At 41.1% G+C, this 22735-nt stretch overlaps 1 protein-coding gene and 1 long non-coding RNA gene across 3 annotated transcripts; one reads left to right on the forward strand and one right to left on the reverse strand.

The window, feature by feature from the left end:
- Positions 1-2286: 2286 nt before the first annotated feature.
- Positions 2287-4242, reverse strand: LOC149029326 (rop guanine nucleotide exchange factor 1-like). 2 transcript variants are annotated; one of them, XM_089141547.1, is made up of 4 exons: positions 3721-4242; positions 3431-3546; positions 2704-2783; positions 2287-2582 (listed from the first exon to the last, which is right to left on the reverse strand). In XM_089141547.1, exons 1-4 carry the CDS (start codon positions 4004-4006, stop codon positions 2417-2419), a joined length of 648 nt encoding a protein of 215 aa, XP_088997673.1. In that variant the 5' UTR covers positions 4007-4242; the 3' UTR covers positions 2287-2416. The 2 variants fall into 2 exon arrangements, with proteins under 2 accessions (XP_088997673.1, XP_088997668.1); XM_089141542.1 differs by having other exon boundaries at positions 2287-2600.
- Positions 4243-4253: 11 nt separating this feature from the next.
- On the forward strand, positions 4254-7990 carry LOC149029327 (uncharacterized). The gene is made up of 4 exons (XR_016171068.1): positions 4254-4614; positions 4720-4846; positions 5476-5989; positions 7197-7990. It is a non-coding gene; the product is annotated as an uncharacterized LOC149029327 (long non-coding RNA).
- Positions 7991-22735: the final 14745 nt, after the last annotated feature.

Below are 22735 nucleotides of genomic sequence, written 5' to 3' on the forward strand. Positions count from 1 at the left end.
TTGATTTCTTAATTTTAATGAAGGGCAAATTAGACATTACATATTCAAACTTAACGGCTACTTAACACCGTTATAAGGAAGGGGCAATAGTAATTTTATAAAGAACAGGGTTTTATTAGTAATAAAATCAAATTATAGGGGGCAATAGTAATTATCCCTAATATTATGTATTTATTTGTTTTGAACTTTATATTTCTTAGAGCTTTTTACATGTGGGCCCCCTTAGTGGGCCATAAACTAATGTTGGGTCTCTTTAATGCAAAATATTATGTGTAGGTCCCAACTATATAACACCATTAAAATTTAAAGATGTTCCTGTACATTTAGTGAAACAGTATGATGCCGTTTTAAAGTTTGAAGGGGGTAGTGAAACGGCATGGTGTCGTTTTGCAAGACTTTGAAACAGTACCATGTCGTTTCAAATTTTGAAGGGCAACAATTAGTGAAACTATATGGTGTCGTTTCACAATTGCACAGAACAACACCATGCCCTTTTAATTTAAAATTTTTTCCCTTTTCATTTAGTATGTGTTGGTTTAAAAAAATAGTCATCGGATTCGTCTGCACCAAGGTACCTCCATCGAAGGCTTTACTAAGTTGCTTCAAATTCATGTAAATTGAATTATTTCAAACACAGCTAAACTAATTGATAAACATAAATGCGTAAATAATATGTACATAAAGGCTTTGCTTCAAAATTTGGCTTTCGGAAAAAACTACAAAAAATACATACCAAATTTTCATCAAGAGGATTCAACATTAGTTTGCATTAAGGATACCTAACATTAGTTTATGGCCCACTAAGGGGATCCACACGTAAAAAACTCTAGTTGTTATTTGTTAATCAAAGTTTTTAATTGGTTTCATGCACATTTGAATTTGGTATCCCTATTTAATGTGGGGTGCGAATTTAGTCATATTTATTGTTTTAACCATAAAATTTTGTAATAAAAACATATTTCTTGTAACAGTTTTATTAAACATTGATATGTTCTATAAGCGTTCTTTTTCCATTCCTGGAACGAGTTTATCAAACACCAAATTGTTCCGGGAATACTTTTAGAACAGATTTATCAAACGTCCGTCTATTTTCAAACAGAAAATGTTCTTTAAGCATACAAACATGTAAAAATGGTTTTACATAAGAACTGATCACTTGAAACGGAAACGTTACCAAACGAATACATAATTACCCCCTTCAATAGGAAATATCGGTTGAGACTGTAGAAACTACACTTAATAAATCACACAGCCTTTCAAGAGAATGCTGGAATATGGTATTCCCGTCTATCTACAAAAGAAGATTCTTTAATGTCAACAGTACTGAGTGTGGAAATTTGAGCAGTGAAATGGCAGCAAAGATTCAGAACTGGTCAATCATTTTCTCGGCACTATATATGGTACGTGAGGATGGATATACTCGTCCTGTCAAGGGTGTGGATTTCTCTAACTGCATTTATGTTTTATGTTTTCAGAGAGATAAAAGAGGAAATAAAGAAAACGATGGACTCACTATATTTCAAAAGTCTTATAATGTTTATGAAAAAGTGAAAAAGAAAACTCTTTTTTTTTTTTTTTTTGCTAGTACTCATATTTTCAATCATTTATCTTAGTTCATAGATCAAAATATTAAACATGGATTTTGAATTCAATCACTCAATGGACAAGAGCCCCTCTAATAAGAGGATCCAAATGGAAATAACGAACTAACAAGCTTTATTTTATCCATAATAAAGATCATTCTTGAGATCCAACAGAAACATTTATATAGCAAAAAGATAAATAAATGAGAATAACACATTCTCTTTCACAAGATTCCATCATGATTTAGATTACCGTGAGAAAAAACGAAAATGCAGTAAAAAAAAGTGAGAAGTAAAAGAAATCTAATGGGTCCTCAAGGGATTGGTCCGATTTGCTGAAAACAGTCACGGACAAGGTAGTAAGAAATTTTAAAGAAGTTGGAAGATGAAGAATATCTGCTGAATAATAATTAACATTAGAGTGAACATGTGAGATCATATATAGTTAGAGAACATGAAGACGTCAATTACTTGATACAATACCCTTTGCAAGAATTAAAGGAGATGGCAACCCTGTTCTTGTCTCCCAATTTTTGCTCTTCCCGATACTGTCTTCATGAATTAGCTTTCATGATCGAATCCAAAAATCAAGTTATTCCCATATTCTAAGATGTTCACGTCTCTGATCTTGCGATTCTGGATGATGGAAGCTTCCATCATGCGATTCTTGATGATGGAAGCTTCCATCATCCAGAATCGCAAGATCAGAGACGTGAACATCATAGAATATGGGAATAACTTGTTTTTTGGATTCTACCATGGAAGCCAATTCATGAAGACAGTATCGGGAAGAGAAAAAATTGGGAGACAAGATAACCAACCCAACCTTACAGTCACGCAGCTTCAAAGGCTTCATGCAACACTTCTCCAGGCTTCAGGCTCTTGTAGTCCAAGAAGGGTGGAGGTTTTTTTCTACGAAACGATCGTAAAACAAGGCTGCGTAGCTTCGTGTCTAACCCACGGTAGCATATGAAGATATTAAACGGAGGTCGAGAGGTCCTGCGAGCACTTTTCTTGCTATTAAATACAGAGAGATTAATAATGGATCAGGTATCCTATATATTTAGGAGCAATCAGGAGACAATATAAATGCGTTTAGAAATTATAAAGCAAACGAAACCTGTAGTAATTATTCATCCATTGCTGCTGCTGCGGAAGGTCTTTCATAGTCAAACGAATAGAACGTTTCTTCACCTTCATCTGAGTTGAAGGAACCATAGAGAAATTGATGCTTGAAGATAAATGAAAGCTAGGATACAGAAGAAGGAAGTGGAGTAACAATTCATAGTTTACTCTCTCTTTCAAGATTTGTTGAGCCACTGGCTAAATGAGTCTATTTATAATAATTCGGGAAGGGGAGGTCGCAAGCTCACATGCATGGTGGAAGAGATCTTCGTAAACTCACATCATGGGGGAGGAGATCTTAGCAAGCCGTGAAACTGTGGTTGGGGTTAGATTGATTTTTCCTTTTTCCATCTTCTGTTTTTTTTTCAATGTTAAAATAATAAAATGGAGGAAGGAAAATGGAGGTAGAACCGTAGAATAAAAGTAAAATGGGATACATTTCGTAATTATTGGTCATCGCATTATGCTTCTCCTTGCCTAACAAAAAGCAAGGAGCAGATGTCTGGTGATCGCATTATTGGTCCTTCTTGCCTAACAAAAAGCAAGGAGCACATGTATTATTGGTCGTACTTACGTTGAATTTTTTTGGGTAATTTAGTTTGACACTATTCGAACCAAGCTGCTATGAAATCGTCTGTTTTGGAATCCTCCGCCGGCCAAAAAATTTTCAAGGTTAAAAAAATCAACGAAGTACGAAAAAACAAGGGGAAAATAAAACTAACCAGATAGATTAGTAATGGCGTTCGAGATTGCCAGAGCAGTGCATACTCCCTTCCCCCACCCAACATGTCTTCTCCGAGCATAAGCTTAGCGAACCGCTCCTTCATCATCTCAACTTCTGCAGAGTAAAGAAACATTTATAATGCTAAAAATGCAACAGTGGAAGTGTGGAACCAGTAGTTCAAGATCAGAAATGTGAAAATTAAGCTCTTAAACGGTTAGTGAGTACGAATCGAAGAAAAGGACAAAGAAAATCCAACAAATAATTAAATAAAATATAGAGAACACTAACCAGAGAAATCTGCCTCTGGTTTTTCTGGTTTCTCATCCCAAACAACCACATCTTTGCCACCAATAACTGGTAACGTCAAAGCCTGCTTCGGAATTCTAGAATTTACGTTTAACGGACATCCGGTGAGCGGAGAAGAGGCGAGAGAACTTGAAGCGCCATCAGCATCATAACGCCGGCAAGAGAAACTACTCGAACTTTCAGACTCACTGACGTCGGCACTCAAGCTATAACTCTCAAATCGTTCACTCTGCAGATCGAAACCATCTTCAGAAGACAAACTTCCCATTGAGTAAAAGGAAGATAAATTTCTGGCTTTCCTAAAGTTCAGAGGCAAAAGAGAGATCTCAGGCGTGAATTTTCTTCCGGCGACCAAAAGTATTGAATCCAATCTAGCTCTCGCATGATGTGAGAGCTGTAGAGTCGCTTCTGAGCATTAGGCAGTGAGACAGAAAAAAGAAGAAAAGAGCACGACAGGTTTTGTGGTTGCGGTTTACTACCAGCACACTCTTCTCTCTCACTCTCTCTCTCCAAAGACAGAAACTTGTCTGTCCTCGTCTCAATCTCTGTACTCTATGCTGCAAAAGCAAAAGAAAGAAACGCCGTTTACAGATTTGCTTTCCGTAACGGCAGTTCGTCCCGACTCGCGATTTTGCGCATCAAGCAAACCGTCGGATGCACTCTAATCCATCCTAGCCATTGATCGCAGTTGAAAGGGTTAATGAGCAAACCGTTTGGGTTCTATCCAGAAACCGAACTAGCGCACTTGAGCAGACGAACCAAAGTTGTACGATTTTCAAAATGAAAAACACAAAACCAAAAGGGCGCATATCCTGCTTTCTTCTCAGTAACGTGATTTCAGAACAAGACGCTGGAGCAAAAGAAGCTCTAAAGAAGGTATGCGGTCGATTCCTCTTCTTCCTATCTCCCAACTCTTTTTTTGAATATCGTTGAAGGGAAACTTGATTTTGTCTTCTTCCATTTCATGGAGATAAAATGAAGATCACGGAACTAGTATAATCCCTACTTGTGAAGAACCAGCTGAAGGTGAAGGATGGTCCTACCTGATTTCGTCTTCTACCCTGATTTCAATAGAAGAAGATCTGAAGAAGAAGAAGCTCTGAATAAGGTATACGTAGATTTGTCTTCCACCTTCTCTCAACTCGTTTATGAACGTTTGTCCTCGCTCTCCTCTCTGTTCTTCCATCGTCCTCATCTGTTTCTGCTTTATGTTAGGGTTTTGATCATTTTTTTGGAGATTAGAATCCTATCTGTTTCTGTATTTTTTTCTAGTTTCACCCAAAGAATCCCTCAACTAGGTGTTGTTTTCCCTTTCTTATTTTGCCATAGCAAATCAGTTTTTTCTGACTAAAATGCTGGTTATGTAGGTGCATTCTTATATGTATTTACCGTTTGCTCTGGACTTCTATTTGATGTGTATCAATGAAGCATTTGATTGTTAGAAGATGATATTTTCAACAGTTTTTTGGGAGTTAATTAGTGGTTTAGAGGTGATGCTTGTACACTACCTACTCTTGGTTGAGATAGACCAATGTGGGTGACCTGACAGAGATTAACTGCGTCTAGTTTGATATATAGTTTCGTTGGATACTTTACTCTGGTTTATTTTGTAATTGTGTCCATAAAATCAATTTATTTTTTAAATTCTGGTATTGTTGAGTTATTTGAGTCCCTGGAGTTTCTAAATGTGGAATTTCTTTGTGATTTCTTTCCTTGCGGAATTGTCTTGAAATGCAGGGAAGAATAAGAAAGAATAGACAAACTCGGCAACAGAATTGTCAGATGCAGCTTAAGGGAAGAATGAGAAAGTGGAGAGATTTGTGACCCACACAAAGGAGCCCGTGTTTTGCTGCATACTTACAATACTCCAGAAGAGGCTGTGAGCCAAAAGAATCCGTGGTGAGAAGGCAAAGCTGAACTTTCCCAAGAAACCACCACCACCACCTTCCAAAAGACGCTGCCTGAAAAAAGAATCCAGCAAGAAGAGCTTAACTCTGTCACCACTGCCAGCAGAAGCTAAGGAAAAAGTACTGAAACAACCAATGGTTGTGCCTGGTAAAATGGTGGTGATTCCCAATGATTGGGCCTGGTAAAATACCAGATACTATGGACCATGGAGTGAAAAAGGATGAGACAACAAGATACGGATCATTTATGGGAAGCAGCACAACAGGTAGCAATTATGATGACGAAATGGAACAACAAACAGAAGATTGAGCTAAAGTAAGCTCACAGCGCTCAGTTCAATTGGGTAAGTTAGAAATGTATTAAAACTTATTTTCGTTTATTTTGTTAGAACATACTTACGACTGATTGTGATCTTTTGCTCTGCTGATGATCAAAGCTATTGCAGAAGTTGCCTTGACTTGTCTAATTGAATTTGTACAGGAAAACAGTCATTTTTTTTTATGTTTTCTTGCTCGTTTTAACAACTCATCCATAGGTCTGTGGTTGAGTCACTAGTTAAGGGAATTTTCTCTATTTGATTGATATTGATGAGGCCTAGTTAAGGGAATTTTACAGTTTTGTTGGTTATCAAATAAATGACTGGTGGTTTAGTTTCTTGCCATAATTGAGTATTTATAGAATATATGTTTGTTTTTCTTTTTTTGGTTAAGGTGGAGAACCTCAAGACAACAGGTCAGCATGAAAGCAATGTGATCTTGTTTTTCTTTTAAATTTTCTGAGGGTTGTTCTGACCAGCATCATACTCTACATTCAGATACACTATAATTTATGAATTTCATTCCAGCTGAATTTCTGTTTCAGTTTCTACATGCTTTCAGTTTTCTGGTAGTAGTAGGATTTGCCAGGGTATTGCTGCTATTAGATATCCTGATTTCACTGGAAGTTTGCAGAAACCTATTGTAATTGCTGGTATAACCCATCAATTGCATACTTAGATATATTTGATTTGTTTAGCAGAAGTTATTTACTTTTCTCTGTTTCTGGTTGCTTGTTCTTACAATCCGAATCTCCTGTTTTTATTCTGCTATATTCTTCTACTAGTTCTAGAAGTGCAAATTCCCATTAATGGGTCTGGTTAAATTTGAAGATTAAGATTCCTTTCTTTTGATACCTGTAACCTTCTTTCTATCTGTATTATGAAAGATAGCATTGAGCCAGCCAAAATGTGCTTATACAATTCCAATTATGGTTAATCACAACTTCTCATCATCGCCTTAATTGTTTCTCTTATCGTAGGGGAAGCAATTCGTATTGCATCAATATTAGTCTTGATTAATTTATTATTTTTAAGCTTAATATATGTAGATGTGTAGCCTGAGAGATTTGCCTATTTTCGGCAGGATTATTATCAGACTGTCACTTTAGTGAAATAACAACTGCATTGTTTGCTGTGTTGGCTAATGGGTTTTTTGTTTCTGTTTCCGTATAAGTCCTGTATTTGTTACTGTAGTAAGGAATTAGCCATATCTATCTCTACCCTTTTTTTGAAGGGAAAGCAAGAGAAGCACGAGGCATCCTGATTAGAAATGTGGAGGGGCCACAGAAGCTGCTACATCTCCTTTTAGTCAAGGTTTAAAGTATCCCACAACACTCTACAGGATTGAGCCTAGATGCCAAGATATGATCAAAGAAGACATCAAGACAGTAGAAATAGATGGGGTTGATGTCAAAATCATAGCAGGAGAAAGCATGGGTGTTAAGTCTCCAGTATTCACCAGGACACCAGCAATGTATCTTGATTTCTCCCTAAAATCTGGAACTGAATGGTTTCAAAGCACCCCAGAATCATGGAATGCCTTTGTGTATACACTTGAAGGAGAGGGTGTGTTTGGATCCTCAGATGAATCACCTGCAGGGCCCAGGAAGCTCTTGCTTTTGGGTCCAGGAAATGGGCTTAAAGTGTGGAACAGATCAAGCCAACCATTCAGATTTTCTTTGATTGGAGGCTAACCTTTGAATGAACCTGTTGTTCAGTATGACCCTTTGTGATGAACACTAAATCCGAGATCTAGAAGTCCTCTGAGGATTTTTGGTCCTACAAGAATTGCTTTGTAAATGCTTGGTATTGGAGTTTTGAAGTCTGAATCAGTCTCAATGGATTAAACAAAACAAGGAACATGCTTGGAGAGTCTATACTTGAGCTTTAATATACACAGTTAAAAAGCAGGGATATTCAATTTTAGAGATTAACAATTTCTTTTAGAGGCTCAATATATGAGTTGTGTTCTTTATTTTTGTTGAAAGGTTTAGATGAGTGCTTATGTAAGTTCCTTATGTACTCCATAGTGTGTAACATGTATACTTTTTTTTTTTCCATTAAAAGAAAAGTTCTTTATGATTTCTATTCATTTGAGACACAACTTAGAATTCATTCTTTTTTATGATAACTAAATCAGAGTATGAATTCAACTTTGTACCATTTGATACAATGCAGCAGGTTTTTTTGGCAATTGGATTTGTTAGACACAAAGCTAAGTACTAATTTGGCTAACTGGAATTGAATCTTATTACCTGATAACTTCTCATGCCTTCATTTTTCTTAGAACAGAAGCACACATACCCTTCTTCATTTATCACAAACAAGAGTTCTAAAACAAATGGAATTGAACTTGAAAACAGTGACAGATCACCCTTTCTCACCCTGCCAGACTCTAGGGAAAACAGAAAAACATAGGAACCATAATTTTAGATTATTTTGTCTAATACATGTAAGGTATTTCACACTAATGTGGGTTCTGAATAAAGGCTATAGCTGTGCTTTGTTTGCAATTTCAGATTAGATTTGGGTTTAGAATGTATTCCAATACCCAACTCTGTTTCCAACACAGCTGCAACTCCTCTGCATCTTATTCTGCCATGGCTGATCTTACTTAATATGAATCAAGTATGTTTGCATCATGGGATATCACATGGATCCTAGAGAAACAGAGCAGCAATCAACAGCACATATAGAGAACATTTAATTTGAACAGGGGCTGTTCAGGCCTTTTCTTCTGATGTGTAGGACTTGTGGGAGAAGCAACAAGACTGATAAGCCTTTCCATCAAATCACTTAAACACCATACCTTGGGCCAAAATAAAAAGGAATCCTAAAGATGCCCCCGTTAACGCTTACCTAAGTCTTCATGAAATGGTATGATGTACTTTTGCCCTTTGTTTCACTTCTCTATTTCTCAAGAGCACTGTGGAAGCTCATTTGCATCTACAGTTTCTTTTATTTCAACAATTAACTTTTTTCCCCAATGCTCTCTTATAGAAATGATCTAGAAGTTGTCACATTCAAGTATCAAACCCATATCAATTTACAAATTGTAGCTGTTAACAAGCAAAGTTGATGGTCCTAAGGTTTGGAATTTTAGAGAATTTATGTATCTCATTTTAAATGAGGAGGTTTCTTCCTCTGTGCCTGACATTTTGGGCTTTTACTTTCCCTTGGTTAGTGAAACTTTTTAGCACATTGTCTCAGCCAAGAATGAAACCCTGGGGGGACCAGGATTGCTGAACAATTTTTTTCCTTGCAAATATCTGAAAACCTGACTTTATAATGAAAGAAAACAACAGCCATGGTTCCTTTCCCAACCATTAGGATCTCACTGGAAAAGGTTATGAAGTTCATAGTACTTTTGCAAAGGATTTAATGAATAACAATGTACCAAATCCCCAACCTACACATATAGCTAAGCTTTCTTAAATCATTCACCTAAGTCTAACAATAATAGTTGAATGCTTTTAGACTTGTTTCAGCACAAATTACAAATAAACATTTTATATACCAAATCCTGATGGGGTTGAACCATCATCCCCTAGATAATATCTAGGTGCTCTCCCGGTTGAGCTCAGGATTCACCTAAAAAAATCAAATATGTGAGAACCTTTTAAGTTTTAGAATGGAATTTCAATTTTAATACCACTGTTCACCCACTCAGAAAATTGACCAAAAGTGTTTACCTCAATTGATGAACTGTTAACTTGAGTGAAGTCCATGATCTCATATTGAAACCATATAATTGTATTTATAGTATGTCAATTTCATAATACATATGAAACTATGAGACTATAGACAGTAATAGGGGTCTCTAGTCCCTAACATGAACCAGTAAAGGCTGTACCAGAATAATAAAGAAAAGAAGGATGAGCCCATGAAGGGCGAAGAACAGAGAACATTGAAACCCCCCAACCTTACCAATGTGCAAACGGGGAACCAGGTAAAACTGTTCTCTCATTTGAATAAAATCTGAGAACACAGCCACCAATTCCTATGAGCAAACCTTTACATACGACCTTAGCCAAGAAACCAATATAACAGCTCCAAACTCAGGATTCCTACTTGTTCGAAACTTGTTTATGGGGGAACATGGACCAGCCTGCATGCGATGGAGAGCTAGGTGGGGTTAGAAGCAGATCTGAATCAAGAGAGAAGGTGTAATAAAAATCTGTTGCTAAGGGAGTGCTAACCACTACTACAAAAAAAAAAAAATAAAAAAAATAAAACCCTAAGTTGCTAACTATCAAATCAAAATCATGACTTTCTAAAAATCCCTTAGCAACTCAATTAGCAACCTAGCTAAGTTAAAAAACAATACACATGCAAACTATGTAAGCTGATGCGGAGAGATTATGATCAGACCGGGTTCATACCTGGTCCGACCCTCGACCCCGGTCGAGACGGAGAGAACCGACTCGCTCCCGAGCGAACCGGATCTAGAAGATGGCTTGTTGAAGAAGAAAGCTTATTCGGCTGCAAGCGTGCCCTAATCCTACTTATGGATTAGGGTAATTACCCTAATGATGGTAGACTCGAATTGACGGCTGCGGATAATCATTACCGAAGGGATAACCATCACATAACCTAAAGGTTATCTCAGGAGTCCTCTACTAGTCCAAACTAGTAGAAGTCTATTGCTCAATGGATCTAACAGTTAAGATCCAACGACTACCCGAAGAAGGCTCAAGTGCATCCAACGAAGGAGATTCGAAGGTACACTCTATATAAACCTCACTACCATACAATGTGAGGAAATGAAAAAGAATACTATCTGAGACTTAGGTTCATATACATACTGATAGACCAAAAATATCAGCGATCTGCTATCTAGATCACCTTTCCCAGTTCTTCATTCCTTGGCTCTGTGCTTCTAGCAGAGCCGTTTGTGATTAAATTCATCAACTGACTTAGCCTTTGGAGGTGGACTCCCGACCCCAGCGGTCGGGCCACATCTGACGCTTTAGTTTTGCAGGTCATCACGAGGATATTTAAGGGCTGAGCAGATTTTGGACGCATCAATTGGCGCCGTCTGTGGGAAATCAACTTGAAAAGCCATGGTGACTAGATCAGCAGCCGCAGCAGCCGCTGCACAACGCAATTCCGGTGTTCAGATCCCTGGAGTGAATAATCCAGATATTCCCCAGGAAAGCCAAAATCCTATCGAGGTAGATGGTGGCCGGGAGGACGTAATCCTCCTCCCCGATACACTCCAAGATCAATTGGATCAGGTAAAGATTCAACTCTTGGAGGTGAGCCAAGCACTCCGCATGCTCACCAGACGAGTGGTTTTACCACAAGAACCTGATCAGCGTGATTCAGGGAGACGTGCATTGCCACGTGACCAGAGATTGGCTGAAGACCGAAATATCGATCAGAATTTTCGTGAAGGAGATCGAGGACTTAGGAGGATTGATGATCAATTGAGGCGAGATGATCGGTTTGACAAACTTCAAGAGAGTACAACTGATTCAAATACAAGGTTGGATACAGGGGTAAGAACTCACTCACCCACTGTCAGAAGAACCGTTCGTGATGATCGAGCAGTTCGCGATGAGCGGAATGCTCGGGAAGGACGGGCTGTTCGTGATGATCGAGTAGCACGGGATGATCATGTTAGTCGAGGTCGTGATCATATTGCTGAAGATCACCCGACCCAGATTGGTCAGGAATTGGCCAACATCAATGAGAAATTAGGGCAGTTGGCTAAGGGAAGAATAACTGAGGATATTTACTCAGTCATTCGGAAGACTCCCTTTGCCGAGCCAATTGCGGGATATCAGTTTCCCTGTAACTTCCGTTTGCGTACCTTTTCAACATTCGATGGCTCCGGAGATCCAACAGCTCACATCGGCTATTACCAACAGACCATGGCAGTTTCAGGTAATTCTGATGAAATTTTATGCAGGGTTTTTGGTTCATCTCTCACTGGAGCAGCACAAAAGTGGTTTTCGAACCTCCCCTTTGGAAGGATCGTAAACTTTGACGAATTGGCGCGCCAATTCATAGGGCGATTCCAGAGTGGAATACAGGTCAAGAAAACGGAAGAAACCTTGTTTACTGTCAAACAAGGAAAGAACGAATCAATCAGAGAGTTTCTGAAAAGATTCAACAAAGTGACGATGGAGATAGAAAATTTGGATGAACAAGTAGCCAAAACTGCTCTATTCACGGGACTCACTAATCGGAAACTCCTGGAGTTATTACTACAGGATATGCCTGCGACTTATGCTGAGTTGGTACAGAGATGCCAGAAGCAGGCTGAAGTCATGGAGATTCTAGATGCGCGCCAAGGAGATAATAAAGTCTCTAATAAGGAACAGAAGGCTCCTGAGCAGAAGCAGAAGCCAAAGAAAAATGTCCGTGATCGGGTTGGAAAATCTCAGGCTTGGCGCCAAAGGTCCCCCGATAAAAGTGAGTACACTCCATTGAATGCTCCTCGGGCTGATATTTTAAATATCCTCAAAAGAAAAAATATTTTAAAGTGGCCGCCTAAAATTCTTTTGAAACCCGGAGAGCAGCAGGATCGAGAAAAGTATTGCCGATTCCACAAGGACTATGGTCATTATACTAATGACTGTCGTCATCGAAGGCGGATATTGAGAGATTAATATCTCAGGGACATCTGTCCAGTTTCGTTAGCAAAAGAAGGGAGGAGCCACGTGAGCCACGTGCGGCTGCTCCTAAAAGGGACCGTTCGGTTAGTTCGGAACGATCAAGGGAGGCCCCGAAGTCTAAGAAGGGCAAGGAGGTGATTGAAGCTACTCGGTCACCAATCCTTACCATCTTCGGGGGACCAGAGCCCGAATCACTCGGAGTCTCGAAAACAAAATCCAAATTTGTTGGAACCGGAGAGACGCAGAAGCGGAAGAAGCTGAATGGTGAAGATTCTATCACCTTTAGCGAGGAGGACGAAAGAGATGTTTGTTTACCTCATGATGATGCTATAGTCATCAAGGTAGAGATTGCACGACGGGAAGTGCATAGAGTTTTGATTGATACAGTGGTCTGCAGTGACCTAATTTCTTACGAAGTGTATAAAAAATTGAAGGTGGATCACGACTTGATGAAACTTTCATCCACACATCTATATGGTTTTGCAGGGTCATCTGCAGTGGCGGAAGGATCGGTCCAGTTGGATTTATCCATTGGAAGTTTTCCTAAGGAAACAACCGTCCGAATCAATTTTTTGGTGGTTCGGGAACTGCCAGCTTATAATATGATCCTCGGGCGACCATCTTTATCCAAGATAGGTGCTATTGTTTCGACAAAGCACCTGAAGATAAAATTCCCGACTGATATGGGAATTGGTCAAGTCTCCTCGACCCAGAAGATCTCTTGGCAGTGTTACGTTGCCTATTTAAAAGACAAGGAGGGCCCGAGGAAGGTAACTGCCCTGCCTATAGAAGTTCGAGATGATCGGGAAGAGACAGAGATGCAAAGACCCGAACCAGTGGAGAAGCTGGAACAAATCCAGCTGTGTACCGAGGATGAGAAAAAGATTACTTATATCGGGTCCTGAACAATTTGGAAGAATTTAAAGATGAGTTGAAGTTATTTCTACAACAGAATAAAGATGTATTTGCATGGTCTGCTGAGGACATGCCCGGAATCGATCGGGCCATTGCAGAGCACAAACTCTGGATAGATCCTAAGGCGAAACCAGTGATACAGAAAAGAAGAAATTTCTCCATTGAAAAATATGAAGCCGTTCGAAGCGAAGTTGAAAAACTTAAGAATTCTGGTTTCATAGAACCAATTGAGTGCCCAACTTGGTTGGCCAACATGGTAATGGTAAAAAAGGCGAATGGGAAGTGGAGGATGTGTACATACTACACAGATCTTAACAAAGCTTGCCCAAAAGATTGCTACCCGTTGCCTCGGATTGACCTCTTGATAGATGCGACTGTAGGATATGAAACTTTAAGTTTCATGGATGCCTACTCAGGGTATAATCAGATCCTTATGAATAAGGAGGATGAGAAGTATACGGCTTTCATGACTGATCGTAAAAGCTATTATTACAAGGTCATGCCTTTTGGGCTGAAGAATGCAAGAGCAACATATCAGAGGGCCGTCAACAAGATTTTCAAAGAGCTGATAGGAAAGAATGTTGAAGCTTATGTTGACGACATGCTAGTGAAAAGCTTTACAAAAGCAAATCATATTACAGATTTGACTGAGGTATTATCGATCGCGGAAATATCAAATGAAGCTAAATCCAGAAAAGTGTGCCTTTGGAGTCTCCTCGGGCAAATTTTTGGGCTTCATGGTATCACGAGAGGGAATTGAGGCTAATCCTGCCCAAAATACAAGCTCGATTGATATGGAGGCTCCCAAAACTGTTCGGGATGTGCACGAGTGTTTAACGAGGAGAGTTGCTTGCTTTAAATCGATTCATCTCCAAGTCTGTAGAAAAATGTTTGCCTTTCTTCAAGGCACTTAAAGACCTGAAGGGCGATAAGGAAGCGAAATGGACTGAAGAGTGCCGAAAGCTTTCGAGGAATTAAAAGAAGCACTTGGACAACCACCGATCCTGTCCCGGACGGGAGAAGGGGAAATATTACAGCTATATTTAGCGACGTCCCTTTCAGCGGTCAGTGCAGTACTTGTTCGTGAAAAAGATAAAAAACAGTGGCCGATTTACTATGTAAGCCACGTGTTGCTAGATGCGGAGACAAGATATTCACAGATTGAGAAGCAGGCTCTGGCTCTCATGATGGCCGCCAGGAAGCTAAGGCCATATTTTCAGGCTCATCCAATTGAGGTATTTACAACTTTTCCTCTTAGTAAAGTTCTTAACAAACCCGATTTGTCCGGAAGGATAGTGTTCCGGTCGGTTGAACTCAGCGAGTTCCAAGTGAGCTTTAAGCCCGTAACGCAATCAAGGCTCAGGCATTAGCCGACTTTGTAGTATAAACTACTGCACCGGTGGAACCCACCATTGAGGATCCCATTATACCGACCACTTGGGAGGTATATGAGGATGGTTCGAGTAATAAAGATGGAGCAGGAGCTGGAATTCTATTAGAAAGTCCAGCATGATTTATTATTCGATATGCTTTGAGATTTGCATTTGAAGCAAGTAATAACGAAGTAGAATATGAGGCTCTGATAGCAGGACTTCGGTTGTCAAAAGCATTATCTATTGCAGATATTACTATTTATAGTGACTCTCAACTTATAGTCAACCAAGTCCAGGGGGAGTATGGTATTAAAGAACCACGCTTGCAGAAATATCAAGAGATAGTGCAGGCATTTCAAAACCAATTTCAGAATTTGAATATATCTCAGATTTCGAGGAATGAAAATTCAGTGGCAGATGAGCTATCCCGACTAGCCAATGCCAAAGAAAAGAATCTAGACCCTTCGGTCTACATTGAAGAAATAACTTTTCCAAGTTATCATGAGAAAGAAATTTCTTATATTGAAGCAGAACGTTGCTGGATGGATCCGATAATTGAGTATCTAAGGGATGACAAATTACCTGAGGATCCAATAGAGGCAAAGTTGATCAAGATTCGATCAGCTAGATTTGTCATTCAGAATGGGAGACTATACAAAAGATCTTATGCTCGACCCCTTATGAGATGTATAGACCCCGAAGGAGCAAAATCAGCTTTGCCTGAGGTTCATGAAGGAATTTGTGGAGCTCACATGGGTGGACGAGCCCTGGCTCACAAAATTCTGAGACTTGGGTTATATTGACCTAAGGTCCAAGAGGCTGCTATGGAATACGTTCGTCGATGTGGTAACTGTCAAATTCATGCTACAGTATCGAAGTGCCCGGCGGAAACTATGACTTCAATTCTAAATCCCATTCCCTTTGCGATGTGGGGAATTGATATCATGGGCAAATTCACCAATGCATCAGGCAGACAGGAATATCTGATAGTAGCAATTGATTACTTCACAAAATGGGTAGAAGCCGTGCACGGCGGCAATTCTCGAGAAAAAGTGGAGAAATTCGTGCTTGAATCAATCATATATCGCTTTGGGATTCCAAAGATTATCGTCACTGACCATGGTACTCAGTTCGACTGTCCACAATTTGAGCAATTCTGTGGAACATATATGATCGAGCATTGTATGTCCTCAGTGGCATACCCCCAAAGCAATGGACAGGTAGAGGTTACTAACCGAACGCTACTTGGAAGGAATAAAGAGAAGACTCGAAGCTGACAAAGCTTCTTGGGTCGAAGAACTTCATAATGTACTGTGGGCTTATAGAACTACGGTTCGAACACCCACAGGAGAAACTCCATTCAAGCTGGCATATGGATCCGAAGCATTGGCACCAGTGGAGATAATGGCGGGGACATTACGGGATCGTGAGTTCGAGGAAAAAGCAAATGAACAAGGACTGCTTGATAGTCTTGATTTGTTGGACGAAGTTCGGGCAAAGGCAATAGCACGAACTCAACATTATCAAAGAAGGATAGCGTCTCATTATAATACTCGAGTGAAGAATCGTCGGTACTTAGCCGGAGATTTGGTGTTGAGAAACACCCTAGCTTCCGACCCGCGTCACCAAAGAAAATTGGATCCTTCCTGGGAAGGACCTTATATGGTTGTAAAACCAATTGGTTCAGGAGCTTACAAGCTGAAGAACATCAACACCCAGAAAGAGTTGGATCGTTCGTGGAATGCCAGGCATCTCAAAAAGTTTTATCCTTGATGATGATTTCAATTTTGTTCGCGATGTAATCATTTTCAACTCAATCAATGCAATTTTTGGCTTTCAACAAACTATCTTTTGATTGGGGGGCATCATACACTACATTCAAGAACAAGATCCAACTATAAGGCATTGGATGAAAATTCGTGTGGGTCCTTCAACACTTATGGAATTTTTTCGGACTTTCTTAAATCGAGGCATCGGATGAAAATCCGAGTGAGTTCCTTTTGCAATGCGTCGGTTTGAAACCCGAGTAAGTTCCTTCAAGACTTATTGAATTTTTGAATAATCCTTAAGTAAAGGCATCGGTTTAAAACCCGAGTGAGTTCCTTCTCAGACTTATTGTATTTCTCCGAAAATCTTTAAGTAAAGGCATTGTTTCAAACAACTAAGGCCTAATGCAACAGCGATTCAAGTGGCTAGCAAAGTTCAAGATAAAGTTAATTTCTTATTTCTTCAAAAGATCCAAAGAGGCCAGTATCAAAACAATTACAAGAGCTGGATACAATATTTGGTCAAAAAAGAAAGTCATCATCAGTGACTGTTAGAAGTTATACAAGATCGACACGACTTTGCTAGAACAAACATATGAGTCAACCATTGGAGTGGATTCAAGGTAAAGAAGAGAAGAAATGAGGATTACAAAAAATATTTCTGTATGCATAAAATCCTCCGCAATTTCATACTCTTTGTCCAGCTTGTCCAGGAGAAGTATGGTCCTCAACCAAACTCGCATTCAGGACAAGCTCGTCATAATTGACTTCTTCCAGGGGAGAATAAACAGGAGAATCTTCCAGATAATGCATAATATCTGGATCGGAAGGTGGAGGATCAATCTTATCCTTGGTCCAGTCGGGAGGAGGAATACCCAGGTCGGTAAATACTTCGGGATGGCAAACAAGATCGTAGGGAGTCGTATCAAAATGAGGATCCTTCCTTAATATTGATTCCCATACTTCGTTCTCACCATCCCGTGACGCCTTGCAAGTTATAAGCATTCAGCATATCAACAAAGGGCTTACTGTGTAAATACTTGAAGACGCAGGCTCTGCGAGCATCAGTTGGAAGGGATTCGGGCAAAGGAACGACAACTTGCCTTTCAGTTAACGTTTTAGATCCTTTGGCTCCTGACTTTCCAACTGTTCGCTCCAGTCGCCGGATCTTCTCCCTGGCATCATCCAAGTCCGACTGAAGACGACCAATCATCGAATTTTTTTCTCCTGCCACCTCCCAAGCTAGATTCCGAAGGCGAGCAATCTCAACATCTTTAGCTTCAGAGAAATCCCAAAGCCTAGAAACTTCATTGCTCAACCTACTGAGCCTAGAAACTGCTTCCACTTGGTTGTGGAAGTTACTAGCAAGACTCCTGCAAACAACTTCCGAGTTAAGAAGGAGCAGATTTGTAATTTTTCAGAATCAGAGGATAATAAAGAAAGACTTACATCACCAGTGACTTCGTAAAGACTTCATCTGGAAGTTTGGAAAGAACTGCGCTCTCAGAAGTCATTCGAGCAGCAGTACACCATTCCAACGCTCTGTCAAACTCGTTTGACACTAATTCAGGCGAAGGATGAGAAGGATGAGCTACACCAAGAGAAGGATGAGCTGCATCACTTGTCAACTGACGGCGCTTCCTAGTGGCAAAATCCTTCGACTCGGAAGGAGAGGAGGAGGATGCCAAACAAGCATTAGAATGGGAAATAGGAGCAGCACCTGCTGGGACCACACCTTCATCAGACGCCAACATAGTTGCCTCAGATGCCCGAAGAGTCTCTTTCGGGGGTGCACCAACAGTCTCACCAGCAGGGGCGTCGGCAGCACCATCGGCAACAGAGTGATCAAGATCTTCCTGGGAAAGACGAGCGATCACTACGGGCAAAGGAGGCGCAGGGACGGCATCAATAGAAACTGTGGGAATCTGACTTGAAGATTCACCGGCAGCAGTCGCCTTACGCTTGGAGGATTCACTAGCTGAAACCACCTCACTGGCCCCAACCACCACCAACGGAATGATTTTCTTGCAAGATTTTGCTCTGATAAAGTTCGAGTTGATCTTGGGAGCCACTATGCAAACAAACAAGCCGTATCAGTACAGAAATAAAACGACGACAACAAGAGGGAAAAACCTAGTTTTTTATCACTTCCGACAAAACCAAATAACTAAACCCCAAGTATAACTACTGTGCAGTTTACTCAGGGGGGAAGTGGGGAAAGAGATGAGTAATCAAGAAACTCACTTGTTCAGAAGTTGATAGAGCTATTGTTGGAGTACGAGGAATACGGAAGCAGGCCGAAGGACAAAAGGTCGCTTTAGCACTTTAGCAAATCTAACTTGCAGATAGCACGATAGATGGAGGGTACCCACGAAGGCTTTAAATAGCCTCAGGTACTAAGACGACGGTTGAAGGCTAAGGACAACCGACGACCTAGATCAAAATGACTCTTCGAAATCCGCAGAAAGCAAGATCAACGGTCGGAGGGATACCACATGGAAACATGTGGAAACGAGCACCTGATGCAGAGATACCTCCAATCGTCGCACCGCCATTAAAATAATGGATGTATTTCCGATTCATTGGAAACAGTGAATGGTATACAAAAGCAGGAAAACGTTTGAACTTCGCAGAAGGAAAACGTGCGGACTTTGCAATAAATGAAGTGGTGGGGAAGATAAATGCATCTTTCCGAAACGCATCTTCACAATATTTCTACAAGATTATTATTCGGCGGGGAATGTAAAGTTAAGTGATAAGTTTTATCATTTATACTTTGATATTCAAGGCAAGATTTCGGCAGGAGACGGGGAAATATAAAGGCCAACATGAAAAATAAATGTCTATTCATTAAATAGAAGGTAAATCTTTACAAAAAGATAACTCCCTAAGCCTTTTCTTCATTGTTGCCCGAGGGACCCTGGTCGGGAGGACTTTTCTCAGGATCATGAGAAGAGCCTTCCTCAAGAATGGCATCGGCTGAGTCCTCTACAGCAGCAACTTGAGACTCGGCTTGTGATTTCTCCTCTGGAAGTGCCGGCTCGTCAGCCATGTATGCCTCATATTGAGGGTCAGGTGGAAAAGGATCATCTTCTTCCTGAGCCCAGTCCGGAGATCCATACCAACTTTCCGAAGACCTCTTTGTGGCACACCTCACGAAAGGGAGCAGTGTCGAAGGCAGGGATTGATCCGAGAATTTGCTCCCAAATGTCGTTCTGCCCCAAGCGATAAGCTTGAATGTTGTAGATACCTAGCAGCTCGGAGAAAGGTACGCTGTTCAGGTATTTCCGAACACACTCCTTCCAAAGCTCTGGCTTTATATGCTTGGGCTTGCTAGGGATCGCCAACTTCAGATGTTCTTCGAGCTCCCTACTTTTGAATTCAAGCCTGTCACCAAACAACGTGGCAGCTGCTTTTTGCTTCCTGGCCTCGCGCTCGGCAGCAGCGGCACGAATCTTCGAAGCTTCGAGGGCCTCCTTGAGGGAGATCACTTCTTCCTCATGCTTTTTCTGCAGCTCCACGGCAGCTGCAGTCAGTTGGTCTATTTCAGAATTGGCCTTGGCCAAATTCTCTTCACAGGTTTGCAGCAAGGAGCTGGTGCGACCAACCCGGCTCAATGCTTCCATGTGTTGATAAAAGCTCAACACAACATTCCTGGGAAGGCGGAAAATATCAGAAGAAGTCATAAGAAATTATGAAAAAATAAGTAAGCAAGAAGACCGGTACCTTGTAGATTGACTAACAGAGGTGTCATCCAGGGCTTCAAATTCCTGGCGATCAGAAGGAGCAAGACTGTGGGAGCTCCATTCTGCAGCTTTCTCAGGATCCCGAGTCACCCTGTCGGTCAGCTTCAGGGCCCACTGGGGGGTGAAGACCTCCTCACAATCCGTTGAAGCTTTGGATTTTTTATTGGAGGAAGCATCAATTGTGTCATGCCTCCTTTTGGTTCGGGCGGAGGAAGAGATATTGGACCTCTCCACCATCGGTTTTTTCCCTTTACCCGAAGCATCAACCATGGGCATGATATTCCTGATACCCCTATAAGAGGGGTCGGGAGAGGGAACAGAAGCCTCTTGATCTACGGTCAAGGCTCTGGGTGATCGTTGCTTGGCTGTCACAACGACCCTAGCGGCCTTCACCCGCAGGCTCTCAGGGTTCATTCTTGAGGGCGCTGCAAAGAAGAATGACAAGAGTCAGAATTAAAGACATATCACTTCAGTAAAATTAAAGGATGGTGGTTAGAAGCTCACAATGAGCCAAGCCCCAGTACTGAAGGATGGAGTTATACTCCACTTCAAGTCCATGTATCTCTTGATACCATGGAATGGATTTGATCTTCCTGACGGCCGCCTCGTCTTCTCTGGATAAGGGAAGGCCTCGGTTATTCTCGGAAGAAGAAGTACACCTCCTCCAGGTGGTTGGGAAGTTAAGATCTGATGGAGGCGCTCGATAGAAAAAGTATCGTTCGCGCCATCTTTTGTGGTTAGAAGGGCAAGTTCCTTTGACAAGGATGTTGCCCCTCCAATCAAGTTCAGCCTTATTGCATTTGGACAGAAAAACCCATCCGGGAGGATGGGAGATAGAAAGAACATGAAAATGTACAAAGAGAGAAAGAGATGGCGTAATGCCAAGTTCAAAACACAAACCCAAGAAGCCGACGATGAGACACCAGCTATTGGGGAGGAGCATTCCGGGACAAATATTCCAATGATTCAGAACTGCGGAGAACAAAGGATTAAAAAAGGGAAAGCGAACCCCGCTTTTCAGTGCATCTATATACAAAGAAAATTCACCCGAAAGGGTTGAATCAACCCTCTCATCAGGGTGGGGAGCCCTAACCTGATAAGAGGAAGGAAAATCAAAATCTTGGATAGCTGAAATAAGGGTTTCCTCATTATAAATGGAGGGAACAGAGCCAGGTCCACCATCGGACCCGGAAGTTTGAGGCTGCCTAGAAGACTCGACAATCTTGGAAGATCCAGACTCGAGAAGGACAGGAGAAGTTTCGGTTTTTCTTTCTAAACCTTTTTGAGAAACTTCAGCAAACTCGCGCCAGAGGACACTTAGGGTTTTGTTATCACTATCCGATTGTTCGGGAGCGGGGAGAAGCAAAAGCCTCCATTGCTATTACCAACACCGGGTACCGGAGAAGCCCTATCGTCCGCCATTACTTGTTTCGATAAACTACAAAAAGAAAAAGACCAAGTAAACTTACCGATTCGGTGAGGCGGAAGCTTGAGAGCAAGAAGGCGCGAAAGCGAACAACAAAGGTTCAAATTCCAGACGGGAAGAATGAAACCTACGAAGACAACGAACCGCTTTTAAAACTCCCGCACGAGTGTTCGGGAATCTGAACGATCGAGATTGATTCAAAATCAACGATCAAGATTGAAAGACGTTTTGAAAGTTTGAACTCACGAATCCGAAATAGGCGTTTGGAAACCGTCGCTTGGATGACGTGAGCCACGATAGATCAACTGCAAGGAGATACGTGGCCTTACACTCACAACGCTCGAGGAAAAGTGACCACCGCATTAAATGTGATATGACATTTAATGAAGCACACAGAGATTATCACCTGACGACGAACCAAGTTAAAAACCAAGCCTTCGGGATCGACTGAACGCTTGGTCTGGGGGGCTCGTGATACGGAGAGATTATGATTAGACTGGGTTCATACCTGGTCCGACCCTCGACCCCGGTCGAGACGGAGAGAACCGACTCGCTCCCGAGCGAACCGGATCTAGAAGATGGCTTGCTGAAGAAGAAAGCTTATTCGGCTGCAAGCGTGCCCTAATCCTACTTATGGATTAGGGTAATTACCCTAATGATGGCAGACTCGAATTGACGGCTGCGGATAATCATTACCGAAGGGATAACCATCACATAACCTAAAGGTTATCTTAGGAGTCCTCTACTAGTCCAAACTAGTAGAAGTCTATTGCTCAACGGATCTAACAGTTAAGATCCAACGACTACCCGAAGAAGGCTCAAGTGCATCCAACGAAGGAGATTCGAAGGTACACTCTATATAAACCTCACTACCATACAAGGTGAGGAAATGAAAAAGAATACTATCTGAGACTCAGGTTCAGA

This window comes from Hakea prostrata, chromosome 1 (assembly GCF_041222555.1).
Source record: "Hakea prostrata isolate BN-2017 chromosome 1, UWA_Hpros_2, whole genome shotgun sequence".
Classification (NCBI taxonomy): Eukaryota; Viridiplantae; Streptophyta; class Magnoliopsida; order Proteales; family Proteaceae; genus Hakea; species Hakea prostrata.

What these genes read in the sequence shown, in the direction of transcription:
- LOC149029326 (XM_089141542.1), bottom strand. Translation starts at nt 4,006, where the DNA reads ATGGGAAGTTTGTCTTCTGAAGATGGTTTCGATCTGCAGAGTGAACGA. An exon ending in ACCAGAGGCAGATTTCTCTG is followed by an intron (nt 3,547 to 3,720) that starts GTTAGTGTTCTC and finishes TTTACTCTGCAG; the next exon opens with AAGTTGAGATGATGAAGGAG. An exon ending in CGCCATTACTAATCTATCTG is followed by an intron (nt 2,784 to 3,430) that starts GTTAGTTTTATT and finishes CCTTCAACTCAG; the next exon opens with ATGAAGGTGAAGAAACGTTC.